At 44.5% G+C, this 22,053-nt stretch overlaps 1 protein-coding gene across 1 annotated transcript in view; it reads left to right on the top strand.

Annotated features, from left to right (window-relative positions):
• The window catches only part of DOCK2 (dedicator of cytokinesis 2), a 2,133,690-nt gene that overhangs the window by 707,247 nt on the left and 1,404,390 nt on the right, over window positions 1–22,053 (top strand). Inside the window, exon 24 of the mRNA XM_069199340.1 lies at window positions 5,791–5,861. Coding sequence (XP_069055441.1) covers window positions 5,791–5,861 — 71 coding nt within the window. The remainder of the gene's footprint in view (window positions 1–5,790; window positions 5,862–22,053) is intronic.

The raw sequence follows: 22,053 nt of genomic DNA, 5'->3' as shown, positions 1-22,053 counted from the left end.
AACACACATGTAGGTCTCTTTCATCCCGATGTCTGCAAACAATATCCAACCAGCCCCACAACATTTACCGTCATGTGACCCAGGTCACTGGTAGAACAGCACAGTGGGCTTTGACAGAAAGATGCTAGATTATATATTCTTGCCTAAGAGAATGAACAACTGTTGTTCAGTGGACATAGCCTTCATGTGAGCCCAGAAAGCACAGAAGGTGTTATCTGCTGACCATGTAGTAGGGATTAACTATCTGGGAGTTGAAAGGAACAGAAGGCTTAATAAAGGGCAGCTGTAGCACTACCTATTTTGACATGGCGATGCTACACAGGGTTTCCCATTTCCATTGCCAGGGCCCTTCTAGACAGATGGCTGTATTCGCAGTTGGGGAAAGATACAATATTAACCCTGTCAGATGGGGTTTGAGCTCATATAAATATTGAATAGCTAAGGAGCTGAAGACATACCTGTCTTATAGCAGCTGAGCTCTGCCATCTTGAAACAAGGTCTTGTGGTTTATTTTACAGTAAGACTAATAGTTGGCACAGGACACAGGATAAAATAGGCAACTCAATCTCCACCACCACCTCCTCAGAACATTCCTGGTCTGGTGAGGTTTTTACCTGAAGAGCCTGCTGGAAGAAGACGCCTACCTCTAACTTGATGATTAGGCTCATTCAAGAACTTCTGACTCCTACCGGCACCCACTGATTGGACCTGCTCTCTATGGGTCAAGTGACCCCCTGATTTTGCCTGCTCAGGTACACAAAAGGCAAAAGGTGTTCTAGTTCCAAGAGGCCCCAGGGCACACAAAAGAATGGACCCTGAAAGAGACCTGGGTAGAGAGAGACTTGATGCCTGTAGCCCTGCCCAGTAGGAACCTTTCCAGCCTTGAAAAATATTTGGTATTAGTGCCATATTTTGAGTTTGGTGTACAGGTTACTCCAATTGTCTGTTTTATTACAAGTGTGTTATATCCAGTGGCAATTGAAATAAGGCTGATGGGATATCCTTCACATTTGTGATGGAGTAACCGATAGTCCAAAATCTGAATAGGCCATGGTGTCATTTTGTACAACTCCACATGATTGGGAAAAGGTTCTGAGGTATTCCCGGGGGGGAATGCTCCCAAAGCAAGCAATCCTTCTAGGAGAAATTTGCCTCATTGAAAATTGGCTCAACAGGACTTGCAGGAAAGGCATCTGGCCGCATGGAGCTTTGCATAGTTTCCAACCATGCCCCACTGGAGAAATTTGCATTAAAAAAAATTGGTTATGGGCTTAATGTAAAGTTTGCCAGGTGGGATAATTTGTTCAAATGTGACTAATATCCTGTCCCCTGTATTGTTGTGCTGTAGGATATAGAGTACTTGTAAAACATGTGAAGGAGTAATCCATCCACCAAACTCTAAATCAGGCACTAAGTCTGAAGGTGAACATCAAGACGAGGTGAGAAGGCAAATGGCCTTGGTGGCTACAAAATCCAGGTTTGTCCTACTCACCCACTTCACTTGTGTCGTTCTTTAACACATTTAAGCCATAGAAAATGCAGCTATAGAACCAACCATTAGACGTCACTGCACTCCCAGTCTAAAAAACAAAAGTTCTACCCTTGTGTTTTAAAAATAATGTTGGAAATACTGTTTGAGGAGGACTTATACTCCTGACCTTTCTAACTTAAGTTCACTTTTGTGTTTCACTTATGATCGGCTTCCATGACTCCTGCAGCCCACCCACAATCCTTCTTTTGATTATTAGATGTGTCCCTGACCATCTTGTGCCACCACAACCAGATATAAGCAATGCTTTTGCCAGGCTAAGAGGGCATTATTGAGGCATTCCCTCTGCGGACCGTGAATGCGGTATAAGCATCTCCAGCCGCAGCTTTTCTTTGTAGAGCAAGGCTCCCACCCTGTGTCATCTTTTTCTTTTTTTCCTCAGTGCAGGATCCCACTCTGGACACTCCGACAGAGTTCCCACATCAGGACATTGTAGGCTGCCCACTCCTGCACTGCTCAGCAGGGTTCCCTCCCAGGCAAGCTCTATCTCTGCACAATAGGTGGCCTCAATCTCCTAGTCCCTGACTGCTGTGTGTGGGCAAGCTGTTGTGGTGGTTCCGCCACTCCCCCGAACACAGGTAGGGGCAGTAGGGCCAGGCCACTGCCACTGAGGGGATGCTCAGGATAGGGTACCCAGTCATCAATCAGCAAAATACCGGCCTCCAGGACTTAGGGTCCTGGGTTTGAGGTCTGCGACCCTCTTCTGCATTTGGGGCCCAGAGATGTGGTCTCAGGCCCCATATCTTCATTGGCTGGCCCATGCAAGCCTTCTTTCAGGACTATAAATTATTAATGAAGCATGGTCCAACCACTGCTCACTGGCCCACCCAGGTGGTATATGAAGAAGTCCAGGTTGTCCCCCAGCTGGCCTTAAAGGGATGCAATGGAATGAGCCTCGTTGGTCCTCTAGAGACCCTTTGGTCCCGGGGTTAGCTGTAGGCATAGTCCACTAGGGAATCAGAGGACCTGTCCTTCCAGCTCCCTGTGGTGTTACTGGCATCCTATTCCAGTGTCCAACTCTCTTTCTGTCCCTTGGGCAAGAGCTTTTATGTCGGGATGGAAAGTTTTAGATGCCAGGAACCCCTGGCCAAATGAAGGGTGCCACATCACCCCTTCACCCTGTTCCAACCCTGCTGCACCGCATGCTAGGACAACTCAAAGTGGTGCTGTCAGTTGGTACCTATTCACAACTCCTGTGTGGGGCCTTATCTCCACCCGTAGCTGTCATCACTGCTAGAGACTTTTCACCAAAATGTCAAAGAGGAGCCCCCTCCTCTGTTGCTCCAGAGGTGTGTGCTTCCTCCTTTGTTCAGTGGACCTGGGCTGTCCCCGTCCTGGCACATTGTGACAGCTAATTAACAGATGCAGATTTTCTTCCCCACCACTTCCTTCTCAGAAGCTGATGGAAGCACTGTTAATTACTCTTTTTGTGTAAGGAGGCCATTGTCCCTCTTCTGGGGAGCAGAGTAATTAACTTGGCCCAGCAGGGTGACTTGGGTTTTCAACAGCAGGTCTGCCCTTGGTGCCATCTGTGCATGTAAGTTCTTGTGACCTGCATATTCAAAATTGGTGCACATGTTTTACCCCTGCTTGATACCCTACTGGACTTTGGAAGACCAGCAGAAGCAAAACTGCACTTTAAGGCAGATTCCCCCAATGTGTATAATAGAATGATACTGCAGATAAACTAATAAACCCTAATGACCTTACCTATGAGTGTCCACTAGTATTATAAGGCCTGTCCCAGGTCAAGATCTACCTTGCAGAGTCCCATCTCTGCCACACTCCCTGTGCACAGTTACTGGAATGCAAACAATGGTAGTCTCACATTCGAAGCCTACACACATGTGCACATATGTTCACATGTAACCAGCCAAGTTCCCTCTACCCTAGCTGCATCACAGCAGCATTATCTTAAAAGGCAGACACTGGGCGTAAACATATACAGTTCATTTACCATTTGATTACTGTGGTGAGACACAAGTTGTGAGACTAACCCACAGGAAAGAGTCCAAAATCGGGTGATCAAAAAGCAAATAATCTGGTTATATTAAATGGGCGGAACCCACTTGCAACACCATTATACTTGATTTCCAGTGTCATCCCTCATGATCTCCTAAGCATATTTCTGATGTTCATCATATCAGCCAACTTGTATTTAAGTTGAGTCTGCACAAGCATGCTTCAGGCTCTGCACCTACTTCAGTCCCAGCATGAATCCCTGCACCGGTCCCATATACATAGATGCCAGTGGTGCCAATGCCAGAGTAGGTGGTGCATCCCACAATATTCTCTGACACCCAGCTAAACTCATCTTGGCTTTGCCAAGGTCTTGCTCCAAACCCCCCTGAGCACAGCTTATTGGAACTCTTTATGAGTCTGACACAGTGTTTTTAATTACCACAATGGCATGCACATATACTCCATACATGTTTACTTCTAATATGAGTTAAACCCTGTGGAATGGTAAACATGTTTTAGCATGGATTTACTGGGAAAAAATACCACCACATAGCATTACCAATTCTATGGGTTTAATACTACCATTTACCACCAGCTCAAAAAGCAGGTTGCAAATGGGAGCAGTGGCATCTTAGTGTAGGTGAGGGATGAGTAAAGTATGTTCTGGCAGGGTAAAGCACTGACTGTCCCTGCATTACCATAAAAAATGGTTGGGGTGCAGCGGGGATGAGGCTTGGCTTCTCTTTGTGATTTTACTGGCTGGAATTATTGGCTAGTAAAATCAAATCCGGAGCCTGTACGGGTAAAACTGGGTGTGAGGGAGACTGGGCCATTTGTAATCAGGCACAGTAGTATCCCAACTGGGAATACCATCCCCGACTTTCATTCACTCCTTAAGTGGTGTCTTCATGGCAGACATCTTGGATTAGAACCTATTGGTGAAGTCTAACATATATGAGGTGGCTGGCTCAGGAACCCTTTCAGCTGTCTCATTGTTGAACCTCTGCTTTTGGTCACAGTGGGATTATGGCACATGTGCTTGATAATGTGCTGGAGAGGTTCCTTCACTATTTCAGGATGTTGGACCTCCATCATGTGGCATTCAACATGGGGCAGAAGGTGGAAGATGTACCAGCTTAGTTAGAGAAGACAGACATTGTAAAGAAGATAGATCGTTCTTCCCCAAAGCTGTACCCCATAATTGTGAATTAAGTCTAAATGTCTGGATGAAAGACACTTGTGCAAGCACATGGGCCTTCTGAAAATCAAAATCCATATAGGAACCATTGTCACACCCCCCATGTTAGAGAGGTCAGCAAGTTGCAATTGCTTTCCAGGGTGAAGCCCAACTTGACAAACAGCAGCTCCTCCTCAATCAAGAGTATTGCTAAGTCATAATCGTCCACACTAATGTTGATTTGTATTGATATATGTACCACAGTTGGAGGTGCCTTGGAGGTCTTCAGGTACTGTGTGAGGGAATTACTTTCTGGTATGGTAAAGGTGATTAATGTAATTGAAAAGCATACTGCCAGGCCAAGTGTAGTATTTCAGAGTCTCCAAGACTGTGGGTTTACCCTTATTTGCAAGAAGTGGAAATTCTTAAAGGTCAGCATAGATGTTTTGGATACTGGTCGCCAGATGGCTGGGCTGCACAGAACAAGTGGAAGTAGAAGCGGAAGATCTCAAGACCACCATCCCACCAGCCACTTTCTATTAAAGGTGTTTTGGCCCTCAACACTTACTGTGAGAGCTCTGCAAGTAAACCTCTCAGTTGAGGTTAGTTGATGATGTATATATAGGTTGATCTAATAAATTTACCCTGCTGATCCCATAGTCTGGAGGATCGACATTTGTGTGTGTGTCTTCTACTTACATTAGTCTACTATGTCACCAATCCCACATATCTCCTTGCCCCAATAGCACACTACAGTTATTACATAGTGCCATTAGAAGCTTTGTGAATATTACAGTTGAAAACAGAATCTTCATAGTCGGTTAGTAATGGTTAATTGCATATAAAGTACAAAACAATCTTGCCCCTCACTCCCTCTATCATAACTGGCTATGAGTATGCACTTCAGTGGATTTAAACTGAGGAAGAAATGCATCAACAAATCTATGGCCTCTGCTTTTCCGATACATGCATTTCTTACTGCTGCATATTCGGGGATATATTCAAACATCTGATGTGCGACCAGTTTAGCCTATGAACTTTAATTTACGTGAGAAGAATTGTCCTAGCACAATTACTAAACAATTATCATGTCTCTTCGCAGGTTGCTGCTTTGAAATATTTACCCACAGTTCTTCAAGATGTTGAGACGGTGTTTGATGCAAAGTTGCTGAGGTACATACTTACAAAACGAAAATTATATTCACAATATTATGTTAAAATTGTGATCATTTGTCAAATTTGTGAACGTTTTGTAAATGCTGGAAATATTTTCATATAAACCATAGGCAGTTTGTTTGAATAGAATGGTTTGGTTAAATTTAGAAACGTAGACTAATTTGCCAAAGATCATATTCACCCCTACATTGTATTGAAATTGTATGCCTCCTATAAACTTAGACATAAAATTATGAGGACCTTTTTTAAGTAGAAGTACATTTTATAGTTCAAAATCACTGTTGACGATCCCTACTCGCAACTAGATCTTCAAGCATTAAGCCTGAAAAGTTTGTGAAATTAATTCATATTTATGATCCATTCAAGTGCCTTTTTGTTTTAATTTACAGTTGTGCAAATCGTAGTTTCCCAACAATTTTACAACTTTATGGATATATCTGTTTCAAACCTGTAATGGTTTCAGTGATTTTGACACTTGTAATTGTGTACTAAACGTTGTTGATGTGTCTTCTGAAAGACATTAGAGGACACCCTTTGGTTACCTACAGATCGAAACTCACCTCCTACCTGCCAATCTAAAATGACTTGCACACACATTTATTTATAGTACTTCGTCCTATCCTGGCGGCGCTGAACTACATTTCTGACATTGGTGTGAGTTACGCTGATTTTTCCAAGCAATTATCCACTGCATTTTCATACCGCTTCCTTCCTTGTATAAGAAAGGTAGTAAAACAGTACAAATGAACATCTAAGCTCTAAACTAACTATACAACTACAAACTATAAATAGGTGATTCAAACTTTAGCACCACCAAGACCAGCGAACATACTAACCATCACAGCCCTATGAATTGAGTGAACATGAGTAAAGGGAGAAGACATTGATGTAAATAGAATTCAATGTGTAGTGTATCGGTTTTGCTCAGCTTTATGTTCCCCATCACTGAATAGGATGTGAAGATTGGAGCACTGTTGTCGTCTTCACAGCTGTCACTGTCCCTGCAATATTTCAGCTGAGTCGTGCCTGAATAGAGAAGCACATTGGGATCTCTTAATATCAAAAATAGCATCGATTTCCAATTTAACAATCTTATAATACTCTTCTATCTCCAACCCAACCCTGCACATTCAGGAACAAGCAGGCACAGTCATTTCATTAGCACGTCAAAGGTCAGGTGAAAAAAACAAGTCTCCTGAAAATAAAAGATACATGTTCCCAAAAGCAGATGCGCAGTTTATAGCGCAATTTATTTTCTCCCACATACTACAAACTTATTGTTGCCCCCGAGAACCCTGTAACATGTTTTCATAATGCTAGTGTAGAATATTATTTAGGGGACATGCCTGCCTAGTACCCTTTGCATCCCTGATCCATCTGATAGTCCTGGGCTGCCTTAATCCAGGTTAAGGTTTTACTGTAAACCGAGCAAGTACAGGTACGTAGCATGGGCAAAAGCATGTCCACTTCTGCATCAACGTGTCTTACCTCATCGGTAGTGTAAAATAACCATGTCAGGTTCATTATCATGTTTTGTGTGTGTTAATTCCAGCACGGACCCTATACACTAATAGTTAATGACTCTCCATATACTAAATTTACCTTAAATAAAAACGTTGTCAATATTTTTTTTTTTTTACTAATAATGATATATGTGGTAAAACCATGTTGTTCCATCTCTGAATTGGACACTACCACTATAGTGTCCCCTGTTAACAATGATGATCTCAAACTCTTTTCAAAACCATGGTCAGAAAATTGGACCTACAAGTTCTTCGGCATTTCAAGTAATATAACAATAATCATACCTGTGTTTTCCCTCTGCTTAGGGATTTGTATGTGCACTGACCTTTGGCCCCAATTTAATACCATCCTCACCTCATCGAAAAGAGTGAAACGTGACAAATCTCTGATTCGTACGAATTAAGGCAATCTTCTTAGAGTCTACACATGAGAGGTGGTAGTATGCAGTATTCTTGAAATACCTCAGTTTCAGACTGCACTAATTTTGCAGTCTGGATCCAACGGGCGCAATGTACAGTTCGGTACTTGCCTACATCCACATTTTCCTATGCTAACAGTTGCAGTACGTAGGCCAACACTAAGCAAAGCAAAGGCACTTGGTATTGACATTTAAACTTGTTAGACTAGCTGGCATTAGTGTCTATGGATTGCAGTGAATATCTAAAGGCAAAATCTTTCCTGAACTGCACTATAATCTGAAATAAAGTGTTAGATCTTGAATACCTCAAAAGTCTTTAGATAGAGAAAATAATCATTCTGTTCCCTTATGTGCTGTAACCAATAAAGTTCAACAAAATATATAGTTCTCTACTCATTCTTTACATTAAGTATCAAAGTTTGTTTCTCCAAATACGGAACAATGTCCTTTTAATACTTCTCTGTACTCAGATTCTGTATTTCCAAACACGTTTCAGGAAAAATACCAGTTCCGTAAGTATCTACAAGAACTAGCCCCACGGCTCCTGTTTCAGCAATTAAGCACCTCGATTGCTTAGCAGTGATACCCAGCTTATAACCAAATACCTGTCACAATTCCCAAACATCATGAGACTTCCAAAGAGTCATAGGAATTGCAGTTTGTGTTCGGACACTGACTTCAGGTATGCAAAGTCTTTTGCCAGGCATCTCAGACATTCACTGACTACCTCAACCCATTTCTACATTGAATGCGCTTGGCACAAGTGAGCCTGGATTATGTTGCTTGCTCTTGCCACAACCTGCAAGGCCAGCTACAGATCATTACATCTACTAATTTCCAATGTCTTGAGTACAATGTTGCCAAATGCACGATAGAGTATTGAGGCAGCTATTACCTTTCTCTGTAGTAATAAGTCAAATTATTAGTCGAAATGACTTGTCCCCTTTCAAACGAATCTTTTGGCATATATGCTGCACTTAAATTTTCATGTAAATCTTCTAGTACCTCCTTATTTTTCTTTCCCATTGGGTTGATAAACCTTGGCACTTAGGGCCTAATTATAAGTGCTACTTCTCACACCTGGTAAATAAGGATTTCAGAGGTTCATTATTTAATGGGTCCAATAATTAACACCTATTGCACTTTTCTAGCGAATAACATATTGAAGTTGGAGTTTTATGCACTAAAATTTGAATGGTATGTTAAACACCCCAAGCTTTTTTCCTGTTAAATTTCAGCAAGATTGATCTACTGAAATTGAACAGGGTTTGAGGTATTTGACACATTTGATAATTATTGGATGCATTAAATACCTTCAAACTCATAATTCCAACACATGCGTGTCATTTAGGAATGATGCTCTCTTATCTCATTCTTATCCAAAGCAAGGGCAATCTCATTACAAATTAGAACTTTTTTGCTTCCGTATTTTATTTTTGATTTATTTGTTTGATTATAGAGTGCATGATTACCTTTGAATGTTTGCCCACGCTGGCCTCCTCACTAAACCAACTGGTATTACCAGAGCCAAAGGTGACTATTGAAGAAGAAGGTGGAAACAGTGATTTGCAACACCTTAATGATTGTGACAAGGTATTCCACAATTTTGGTCCCAGATAAACATATGCTCAACCATCTTGATGGGTTCTTTTAATTATGGGAATTCCACCCAGGTCTTGATGGCTAGAGTGGAGCGAGCGACTAGGTGTTCACCAGGACACCAAGGATCTCCAGTACATGGTTCCTGAATTGGAAGGACACTTTTGCATATAGTATACTGCTTTGAGTTGGACCCGACATTCAATTGGCAACCAATAAAGGGTGTGTAACATGCTGGCTGATAATGTAAATCTGGGTGGATGGAGGAGGAGCATTGCTGCCACATTTTGTACCATTTGAAGTCGTTTAAGTAGAGATTTAGCAGTGCCCAAATATAGGACATTAGCATAGTCCAGACTGGAGATTACCAGAGCTTGGACTACCCTTCGCTAGTATTGGGGCATCTTTCATAGACTTGCATGGTTGAATCATTCCCCGTCATCGAAGTGAGAGTCCCAAGCTATCATCGTAAGCAGTATATAAACAGTATTTTAGGCTGTAAAGAGAATGCAAGATTCAGCTTAATATCCTATCCATGCCCTTTTTAAAAAGGACCAAAGTTGAACAATGACCAATCAGTTGACAGCACCCATAGAACACTCCCAGTAGAGGCATCTTCCCTCAGATCTTCACTGCACATCTTGTGTGAGGGAGTCTCCCTGAGCTCTTCACAATTTTTCCAGATTTGGTGATTTCCAAATTGTTATTTCTGTGTTCCAGTATGTCAGAACTGGTACAGAAAGGACTCTTCAGACCCTGTGCCACCTTTGGTAAGAAAAGGCTCCATTCAGAAGATCCACACAAAGAATATTTATATTGCCCTCATCCAACCCACAAGGTGAGAGAATGCAAAATATGCAGAACTTCAAAGACCGTGAGGGAGGACTTTTATTATGGTTACAGAAGCTTAAGAACAGGGCTGTTGTAGTTTCTGAGGAGGAAAGTAGTCAGTGTTCCATCTCCTCAGAAACTTCCAAAACGAGTAACAGGTCTCACCATGACTCCTCTCATCAAAGCAAAAAATCCTTCAAAAAGACTACTATGGATCTATGGAAGGCTCCTCCCATGAGGAAAACAAAAAAGGGTTTCCTCAGACTCTAAATCTAAATCAAAAACATTGTCAATGGCAGCAAAAAGTGACATTTCCATCACCAGAAACCCAACGACGATTTCACAGTCATCATCGTTTCTGCCACCGACAACATTGACAATGGTTTCTGCGTTGATGAAGACTACCTCATCGACGATGACCATCACACCACCGACGAGATCCATTGTGTTGACCACAACAGCTATGACCACATTGGTGTCAATGCACTGTCATCGATTACCTCGTTAACAACACCATAGATGTGGTCGTCTGAAAAATCCTCCTCGTCATCAATGAAATCCAAATACAAAAGACCATCAACATTACTGTTGTCCACACCATCAATGCTACTGTTGACAATCTCGTCAATGACAGTTTTACCATCTCCTCAAAGCTTTCATCCTAAATTCACATCACCTGCTGACTTGTCACCACTTATACCCAGCCACTTATTGGATATTGAGGACTCAGACTGCGATTATGGGATGTTTGGTGTAGCTCACAGCCCCTCTGAATTGTATGTTAAGTATGAGGATGATGAGGAAGAAAATGATTATTATGAGCCTGTTTACCAAACTCATCACTACATGAAACAATACCATACTTATAGTCCTCATCCATCACCACTAGGCATGGTCCATGTTCTGGCTGCCCTGGTCCAAGACCTGCAACGCGTGCTTATTGACTATTACACGTGTTTCTCAACACCTGCTGAAGCTCAACAATCACCTGCAGTACGAACTAAGCCTGCACCTAAATCGCCAGAGCATCTACCTCCACCACCTTCCCCAAGAATGTACTCTGCATTCCTACGTTGCCATAGTTCCTCGAGAAGATCCTTCCTCAAGAGATAATGATGGTGCTGATGATGATGGAGATAGGGAAGAAGGAGAAATAACAGACAATAACACCATCACCAGTGAACGGGATAATTACCTCATTCCTCCACCTTCACCAGCACCCCAGCCAGTGGATTCTCCATTGGGGAGATATTGGTGTTTTTCACATACTAATGGAGAGAGCAGACAAACATTTCCAACTTCTCATCACTATTAAACAGACTGTTTTCTGTAGGATTTCATGGATCAATCCAGAAAGACAATCAGAGCAATACCGATTGTAGACTATATATGGGAGGAAGGAGCAAAGATCATGAAAACACCAGCAACTGTCCCTGCCATTTTTCCTAGAGTAGATAAAAAATGCAAAGCGCCAGAGGACTCACCCGCTTGTTTGACTGGACATCCAAGACCTGATTCAGTCATTTTGCAGGCTGCGCAACACAGGTCTAAAAATCCTTCCCCCCTATTAACTTCTCCACCTGACAAGGAGGACAGGTGGCTAGACAATATCGGCAAAAGAATCACAGTCATGTGAGGTGCAATTGTCCAGGCCACAAACTCTCTGGCCATTCTGGGGCGACATGATCACCAAATGGGTTCAGACATTGCCACTTACCTGGATTTCCTGCCAGATGACAAGAAAACCGAAGCTCTTCACATTTTACAGGAAGGTGAAAAAATGGCATCTGAAATTATTGATTATGCAATGGATATTGCATCCATAGGCTTCCGGCAATTGCAGGATCTGCTGTACTTCAACACCAGGATTGGCTTAAGGCCACGTTGTCCCACCCAGAAGGGCAAACCAAAATCCTTGGTGTGCCATTTGACAGCGATTTCTTATTTGGGAAGGTCGTTGATGAAGCTCAGCAGGCCATAAAAGCGGACAAAGAAACAGCTTGAGCCCTCGGAACTCTATAGTTCTGTAAGACCACTTTTTGTGGCGCATGTGGCAGTGGATTTTACTTTTACCATGGAGGATACCAAAGCTACCAACCACAATCTTACCAGCAGTCCTTTTGGTCACCTTAGCAACAGCATCAACCCTATCGAGCACCACCATCAGCAGCCTACTCTAAGCAACAACGAAGAAGGAGACAAACTGCTTCTGCCAGAGGTACCACTAGGAAGCAGTGACATCTTTGATATACCGGCTATACCCCTACTCATCCTTCAGTGGGAGCCAGAATTTCCCAGTGCTTACATCAGTTGAGCAAAATACCTATGAACAAATTGGTCTTAGATCTCGTCGAGCATGGTTGTACTCTGGAGTTCACTCAAATTCCATCTCAACCTCCACCAACAAAATTCCTCCTTTCTCACATTCATCTTCTTTGCAAGGAGATTTTGGCCATATTGTCAAAAGGGACATAGAACAGGACCTGCATTCTCAAAAAGTAAAGGCATTTTACTTCTGTTTTTTCCTCGTGAGGAAGAAATCAGCTGTGTGGCATCCCATTCTCGACCTCAGGAACCTTAACAAACACCTGGGAAAACAATCTTTCCGTATTGTTTAACTCCAGGAAAGTCTCCAGCTTCTCAAACACAGATTTGTTTAGCAGCCTCGATCTCCAGTATGCCTATTTTCATATTCCCATCAGTTCCAGCCATCTAAAATTCCTCAGATTTAAAGCAGTCGGTACTCATTACAAGTTCAAAGTCCTTCTCTTTGGTCTTCAATCCACTCCCTGGATATTTACAAAATGTCTTGCCCCAGTGGCAGTCCATCTGCAAGAACAAAGCAATCCGTTTTCTCTTACCTTGACAACTGGTTGATAAAGACTCCATCTTTCCAACAGGCGCCAAGGGATTCTGCTAAGTTTGTTCATCTCTTTCAAACCCTGGGCCTCAGAGTCAATTTCCAGAAGTCTCTCCTTCCGCCTTCAACAAGGATAATCTTTCTGGGACCAACTGTAAACACATTACTCAACAAAACAATCTTGTCTGCAGACAGAGAGCAGAAATTATCTGCTTTGGCCCGCTTCCTTTCAAGAAGAAAGTGTACTTCAGTTTGCCTGATCAAATCGCTCATAGGCACAATGTCCTCAGCCACTCTCTTAATACCTCATGCTCATTTCAAAATGTGACCATTCTAGGAGCAATTAGACTCACAGTGGCTCCCGTTGGAAGGACAATTCGATGACATCATACAGATCATACCTGTCATGAAAGCAGTTCTTCCATCGTGGACAAGTTCCAACAATCTCTCTGGAGGACTGACATTCCTTCCTCCCATTTCAGAATATGTCATTACAACAGATGCTTCTCTAGAAGGATGGGGAACTCATTTGCAAGATCTCCAGATTCAGGGCAAGTGGCTCCAGAACAGGTGAAATTGCATATCAACTTCCTGAGCTCAGAGCAATCTTACTGGCACTTCAAGCTTTCTTGCATAGGAATCAAGGTTCCTCTGTATTGATAAGAACAGACAACACAATGTGTATGCATTACCTCAACAAACAGGGAGGTACAAAATCCAGGATTATGTCCCAAGAAGTTCAGACTTTCTGGCACTGTGGGCACTAAGACATCAAGTGACCTTAAGGGCAGAACATCTCCCAGGAGTATACAAGTGTCTAGCAGACACTTTGAGCAGAACGTCCCAAAGTTGTCTTGAATGGTAATCAAACCAACTGGTCCTGGATGCCATATTTCAGCGATGAGGTAAACCCAATCTGGATCTTTTTGCATCACAAGAGAACATGAAATGCTGGTTTTATGCCAGCAGGTACCCTCAGAAGGGATCCTGGAGGGCGTGGCTAAGATGGCACCCAAGTCGCAGTAACGTCACAGAGCTCACCTGCAAGGAATTTGTAATTAGCACTGACTGAACTCTCTGAGTGGCTATAGTACCCTGGTTCTGCTGGTGATTCTGGGAGAGAACTGTGAGGCAGTGGTGGATGTCCCAGATACTGTTGTCCTGGTGGTTGGAGCAATTGCTGCCCCTGCAGCCTTGGCTACAGTACCTTTAATATGGTGGTCGCAGCCAGACTGCTGAAGAAGATGAGATACGCTGGCCTTAAACAATAACCGTACCTTGTCCGGTGAGGAGTGAGCATTTGGCCCGAGACACTGGCAGCCTGTACCTCCATTAGCACGACAAGATTGCACGACCAGCTCCGGGTCTGAAGGTGAGTGAGCAATAATGCATGTCCCTCATTGTCAGGCTTGGATTGACACACAGTCATTGGCAGAGCGCAGCCGCCATGCTATCTGTGGACCAGGGAGGCCACCATACATCCACATGCAAGGACACAGTTTTGACAGTGCGATTGCCCATGGAGCCTCAACTTGAAGGTACCGGTGCATCTCCTGAATCCTGTGGCTGGGCTTGCAGTATCTGAAGGCCCTGAGGCCACCTCATGCGCTCTCGCTGCTGGACCCCCTTACCATTAAACATCCTGACCAGAAGGGCAGCTACTAGGCACACATGCACACTCACCCACTGAAACAGAGGGGGTGTTGGGACCTCATCTCTATGAACGTTGGTGCTCACCAGACCAGCCTGAACTATACACAGTGAGGGGAGGGTGTGGCACGCCTCCTTCTGAGTGAAAGGGACTCTGAGACCCGTGGTCTCCTGCTCTTGATTGCGACCTATGGGGGCCTGTGAGGAGTGGGCCTAGCACTCTGTTGATTGTGGTCCTATCTGGCAACCATGAACCCCAACTGCCAATTGACTGTTGACTCTCTATTGCCAACCCAGATCCGCACTCAATGCACTACACATTCATATGGCACTGCCTGCACTTAGGACACCAATGTTGTTGCCACACTGCCAAATCAAATCTACATATCTCTTGGTCAGCAGGTGGTGAGCCTCTACAGACTCTGGGTTGGTGTGCACCTGTGATCTGATTGGTGATGGTCCGCACCGTGCAACTACTTGACGGTGATGCGGCAACCAGCTCAATGACTGCCAACCGCTCTAAAAAGGATACAACTTTAAAAGAAAGGCTCAGCAAACCATGACCTAAAAAATCGGAGCAGCGACCGACCACCTGGTACTTCCTTGCTAATGCCGGACACTGAAGTGGCCGCACTGACTAATGAGGAGCATGACACCCACACATTCTTGGAGACTCTCTTTGGCACCCTGAGAGAAGATGTTGCGGCCCAAGTAACCTCCTGCTGTTGAAGGCTACAGGTTGATCTAGGCTCTCTTCATTAAGCTGTGAGATTACTGCTCCTATACCATGCTCTGAGATGTCTGTCTGCACAACAAACTCCTTGGAGTAGTCAGGTGCCTTCAGCACAGGTGCTATGCACATGACAGCCTTCAGGGCATCAAAAGCGGTCTGGCAAGCCTCTCTCCAGATCACCTTCTTTGGTTGCTTCTTGGAAGTCAACCCATTCAAGGGGGCAACAATGGTGCCATATCTCTTGACAAACCTCCTGTAATAGCCAGTGAGGCCTAAAAATGCCTTCACCTCAGTCTGGGTCCTAGGAGGCTCCCAAGCCAGAATGGTGTCAATTTTTGGCTGTAGAGGTGCCACCTGGCCACTCCCTACCTGGTGTCCAAAATACACCACTGAACCCTGCTCTATTTGGCACTTGCTTGCCTTAATAGTGAGGACTGCCTTTTGCAGGGCCTCCAACACTCTGCAGAGATGCTCCAAGTGTTCCTCCCAAGTAGAACTGAACACTGCGATGTTATCTAGGTATGCTGTGCTGAAGTCATCCAGCCCAGTCAACACCTGGTTGACCAACCTCTGGAATGTGGCTGGGGCATTTGGCATCCCAAATGCCATCACTTTGAACTGGAAATGTCCATCTGGGGTAGGAAATGCTGACCTCTCCTTGGCCCCCTCAGTTAGGGCAATCTGCCAATATCCAGATGTCAGATCAAATGTGTTGAGGTATTTGGCAGCTCCCAACTGATCGATGAGCTCATCAGCTCAGGGATGGGGTGTGTGTCAATTTTAGTGACCACATTGAGGCCCCGGTAGTCCACACAGAACCAGAGTTCTGGCCCTAGGACTGATGGAAAACTCAATTACCCCTAGGGATATCATCTTAGATACCTCATCTTTAATGCTAGCCCTGACCTTATCAGTCAACCTCTAATCCTTTTGTTTAATGGGTGGACTGTCATCAGTGTCCACATCATATGTACACAAGTGTGTGACCCCTGGGATCAGGGAGAACAGGGAGGCAAACGGGCCCAATACCTGGCGACAGCCCCTCTGTTGTTCTGTGGTCAGGGAGGGGGAGAGGTTCACTCCCTCCGCAGACCCATCTTTCTCTCCAGCAGACAGGAGGTCAGGAAGAGGGTCACTCTCTTCCTGCACCCCATCATCTGTCGCTAAGAGCATGGAAAATTCAGACCAGTCAAACTATGGCTTGAGATAGTTCACATGCAGGACCCTTAAGGAGTTCCTGGGAGTCCGCAAGTCCACCAGGTAGGTGACTTCACTCTTGCTCTCCACCACCTCAAATGGCCCAGTCCACTTGACTTGGAGCACCCTAGGCTCCATGGTGCCATTACCCACACTTTTTGCCCAGGCTGAAACTCGACCAAAGTGGCATTCAGGTCATATCACCATTTCATGTCTGCCTGGCTTGCTTCCACGTTCTCTTGTGTGAGAGCTCTGAAGCAAACAGTCTGGTTTCTGAAGGCCAGCATGTAGATAAATACATCCTGGGTAGCTTTACTGGGGGCTTTCGCTAAGCCCTCCTTCACCAGACTCAAAGGTCCCCTGACAGGGTGGCCATACAGTAACTCAAAAGGATTGAATCCAAGCCCTTTTTGAGGTACCTCACTGTAGGCGAACAGAAGGCATGGTAAGAAGACCTCCCACTTCAACCTCAAGGGCTGTGACAGGCCCATGATCATGCTTTTTAAGGTGCGGTTGAATCTCTCAACCAGATCATTGCTTTAGGGGTCGGAAGGAGTGGTGATCTTATACATTACCCGACACTCCTTCCACAAAGACTATCAAGTGGGTACACTTGCCAAGTCAAATTGGCAGTTTAAAAACTGCACACACACAGACACTGCAGTGGCAGGTCTGAGCTATGTTTACAGGGCTACTAATGTAGGTGGCACAGCCAGTGCTGCAGGCCCACTAGTAGCATTTGATTTACTGGCCCTGAGCACCTCTAGTGCACCTTACTAGGGACTTACTAGTAAATCAAATATGCCAATCATGGAAAGCCAATTACACATACATTTTACATAGGAGCACTTGCACTTTAGCACTGGATAGCAGTGATAAAGTGCCAACAGTAACAAAAGCAGCAAAAACAAAGTCCAGTGCACATCAACAACCTGGGAAACAGAGGCAAAAAGTTAGGGGAGACCATGCCAAGGATGCGAAGTTTAACAAGAGGTATATGGTGGCGGACGTCAAGGGCATTAAACTGGAATTGATTGAAGCGGGCAGCAATTAGACACTTTCGAGACAGCGAGTGACCAACGTAAGAAAAAACTCAATGCACATCAGCAAGAGCTGCTGGAACTGTGAGAGACAAATATTTGTATTAACGCCCTGAAGATTTAGAAAATAGGTCCTACTGTTCCAATATAGGTATTTAGGGCATGCCAATGCAAGGAGACTCTGGAAACCTAGAAAACTATGTGGTATGCCTATTCTGCCAGATTGCGCCAACTCTGCTAGACAAAGACATTCCTCTGGACTGCGCACACAGGGTGGGATGGCCCACCAGGACCCCTTGCATCCCCCAAGATATCCTGATGTGCCTCCATTCCAACAAGCAAAAGGAACTTATCATGGCAGCCATAAGAGATAAGACTACTATCATCTTTGAGGGAACAAAGGCGTCATCTTTCGGACTTGTTGGCAATTACCCTTCAAAGATGCAGAACTCTACGACCGGCCTCTACTTCACTCCAGGAGAAGGGGGTGAGATATTATTGGGGCCACCCCTTCAGGCTTATTTTAATTTGGACGAAGGAAACACACGGGGTGTGCACCCTAGTGGAAGTCCAGGTGGTCCTTGCTTTTACTATCTCCTCAGAGGATGCAGTTCACCCCCACGGGGCAGACACGTTAACTTGCCTGTCAGTGGAGCCACACCACCACCAAATAAATGGAACAAAACCTGCAACCAAACTTACCTCAGTGGAAAGTGATAGGGAAAGAGCAGCTCTACTCCAGCAACTCCGGCAAAAGGGAAGTGCATCCGATCCCAAAAATGATTGACTGCTACTGTGCGGTGTCATTCCTGATGGCCATCTTTGCTCCCCCAGGCATATGTCTCCCCCCTACAGGAGCCCCTGGATGAGGTACCACTGCAAACGTTCTGGCAGAACAACATGCGGAGGAGCAACACTTGTCATTGCCATGACCATCGAACACTGAGATGTCCAGTTACCACATACTTGGATCCCCACTGTTTGACATAGTTCACTCCAAGACGAGGGTGCAGACTTGTTTTGCTATGTTGTTATTTTTATGTATTCCTTCTCCCTGTACCGCACTCTGCACTACTAATGCCTCAGCCAAGGCGGTCCACCCCAGATAACCAGAGGATGGATGCCTCATCCACCATGTATACCACTTGTTCCCCCTTATAGGACGTACTTAATGACTACTCTGCTGCATGCTTAAAAACTCAATGTTTGAGGCCTTAACACCCCTGTGAAGTGCCTGGCACTCCTCTCCATGATCAGAGAATCCAAATGCGATATTTGCCTCCTACAGGAGACTCACTTACTTAAGAAGGACTGGCATCGAATGCACTCCTGCTGGTTTGATCAACAGTTTTTCTCCTCGGGCCCAAACAAACGAGCAGGGGTTGCAATAATAGTAGCTACCCAATTTCTGGGCAGGGTGATCCAAACACAGGCCAAAATAGCGGAGACTATTGTTACTATATATCTCCTTACAATCCCTGACACTCACTATAGCTACAGTGTACTCCCCCATTGACCACCAGGAACTCTTCATACCAGACGCAGTGGGCTGGGTGGTGACATCTCCTGAATCCAACATATTAATAGGCAGGGACTTTAACTTCACACCTGACACATATTTGGTTAGGTCAGCTCTGGGAGTGGGACAAACTGGAGCATTTACAGCAGAGGGTTTTCAATGGCTAACTGAAATGGGCCTCGTAGATATTTGCCATTCGACTCCTACCGAACTGCCCTATACTTATTAGTTTGCCGACCATCAAACTTACAGCAGGATAGACTTCTTCCTCACCTCGCTCCGTCTGACTGTGATGGTCACAGATGTTGAAACAGGGCCTGCTGCACTGCCTGATCACTCACCCGTTACCCTCACTTTATGCACTCCATCTAGAGCACCCCAGCTCAGCACTTGGTGCCTTAACTCCAAGTTAATGCAACACAACTCAACAAGAAACGCAATTGACAAAGCCATTGATACATTCCTAGACTTCAATGACACCCCCGAGACCCTGATTGCGTTGCTATGGGACTTACTGAAAGCAATATTACAGGGGTCTTTCATAGGCATATCAAAATAATTCAATGAAGACTGACGAAACATGAGACACAGATTAGAGAATCAAGTGAAGGACCTTGAGGAGGAACACAAATGTACCATCTCTCACAGGGTACAGCGGCAACTAACGACTAAAGCGTTTGATGTGGATAAGATAGACCTTTTGTGTTGGTAAAGTTGCCCTACGTGGGATTCAAGCTAGCCTGGCCGATGAAGGGTGATACTCTGAAACAGTCCCAGGAAGCTTGTTACCGGTCCAGGGAGGACCTGGCCTGACAGTTCGGGCTGGACTGTTCCCATCGGGAACAGGGTCAAGACTGATTTTCATATGGCTGGGTCCAAACTGGAGTGGCATGGTGAGCAAAAGGGCGATGGATTAAACCCAAATCTGTGACTGGGGTGAGTGTTTGAAAAGTGTAAACACTCTGTCCATCATCCTTTTGTGTTGCTAAAGTTGCCCTAAGTGGGAAGGGTATGCCCAGACGTGGGTCCCTTGCTCACTGTGCCACTGGATTCAAGCTAGCCTGGCTGATGAAAAGTGATACTTTGAAATCAGTCCCAGAATGCTTGTTTCTGGTCCAGGGAGGACCTGTCCTGTTCCCATCGGGAACAGGGTCAAGACTGATTTGCATATGGCTGGGTCCAAACTGGGATGGCATGATGAGCAAAAGAACGATGGATTAAACCCAGATCTGTGACTGGGGGTGAGTGTTTGAAAAGTTTCAATACTCTGTCCACCATCCTTTTGTGTTGCTAAAATTGCCCTAAGATAAGATAGAATACACACACAAACAATGTTATTATGTGGGTGACACTAAGGCTGGTTGCCTTTTGGCGCATAGTTTACGGGGCTGAAAAACACAGACAAATATTACTGAACCGGTACGATATCAGGGTGACAACATCTATCAAGATGCCCAAAAATGTATACACTGAAGAGACACTTCATATAACCTGGGCACAACAATACCTCAACTCTGTTTACATAGTACGTGTCCCACACATTGACACATTGGGGAAAGATACCAATTCTGGAGGACGGGAGTTACAGGTAAGTAACAAGTTCTTTCTTTGAGCAGGGGGCGGGAGGCACGCCAAGATTTTCCTGAACCACTTAAGGATGCCAAAACAGATAGTAGATACTTTGTTGATTTGGTGACTCATGGTCAGCTCATCTTTAAGCCATACCCCTAGGTTTTTAACCAGATGAACCAGTGAGGAAGTTCTATCCATGATAAACAACCACAGATGAGGACCCCAAAGATGAGATTGGTTGCCCACCAGCAGGACCTCCATCTTGTCTCCAGGCAATTTTAAAGAGATCATATTCATCGAAGATGAAACTTGGGCTAGACAGATGTTCAGCGGTTCGGCCTTCTGGTTATTCTGAATAATAAGCTTGCCACATTTGGGTATCATCATGCTTAGTAAAACAAAGTAAGCTGATGGGATTCTTTGATCTCAGCTAAAGGTCCCATTTAAAGGTTGATGACAAGAGGGTTTAAGGTGGAGCCCTGCAGCACCCCAGAGACTAAAGTACTGATTACAATCTTGGCAGATGGGATAACCTGACACAAAGGTGCCGAATATCCCGTCCACCGTATTACAAGTTCCATAAGATATAATGGAATTTGTAATTCAGCAGACAGGAAATCTGTCACATTTGTGACTGAGTATCCCTTCCACCAAGATCATAATCAGGCCCTAAGTGGTGTGACTTAGACCTTTGAGGATGTGAGTGAACCTGAGAGGTGTGGTTGTGTAAAAACGAACTTAACCACTGCAGGGCTTTTTGCCATAAACCCATATTTCATAGTCTGGACTGCAGAATAGAGCGGTTCACACTGTCAAATGTGGCACTAAGATCTAAAAGGATCAGTGACGCCTTGCTCCCTTTGTCTAACTGACAGCGCAGATATTCTGTAATGGCAAGTAGGGCTGATTCAGTGCTATGACCAGACCTGAAGCCTGATTGCAGAGGGTGTAGTAAACCATTTAGTTTGATGTTGGAATATAAGCTGCAAGTTGACATTTTTTCCAACACCTTAGCCAATGTAGGCAAATGTGATGTAGGCCTATAGTTTGAGAATATAAGAGGCTTGTCTTTAAATAAAGCTATAACCAGAACAAGTTCAATGCTAAAGGAACAATGCCTACCTTCAAGGAAGAGTTTAATAGCAGTATAGATTGCTCCATAACTGGTAACATCAGCTTGCCCATTATCTAAGGAGGACAAGGGTCAAGTGGGTAGCCTGATCTGGTAGTTGCCAACAGTGAGCTG

This window comes from Pleurodeles waltl, chromosome 7 (genome assembly GCF_031143425.1).
Source record: "Pleurodeles waltl isolate 20211129_DDA chromosome 7, aPleWal1.hap1.20221129, whole genome shotgun sequence".
In the NCBI taxonomy this organism is placed as follows: domain Eukaryota; kingdom Metazoa; phylum Chordata; class Amphibia; order Caudata; family Salamandridae; genus Pleurodeles; species Pleurodeles waltl.
This window is presented reverse-complemented; position numbering and strand designations above follow the sequence as displayed.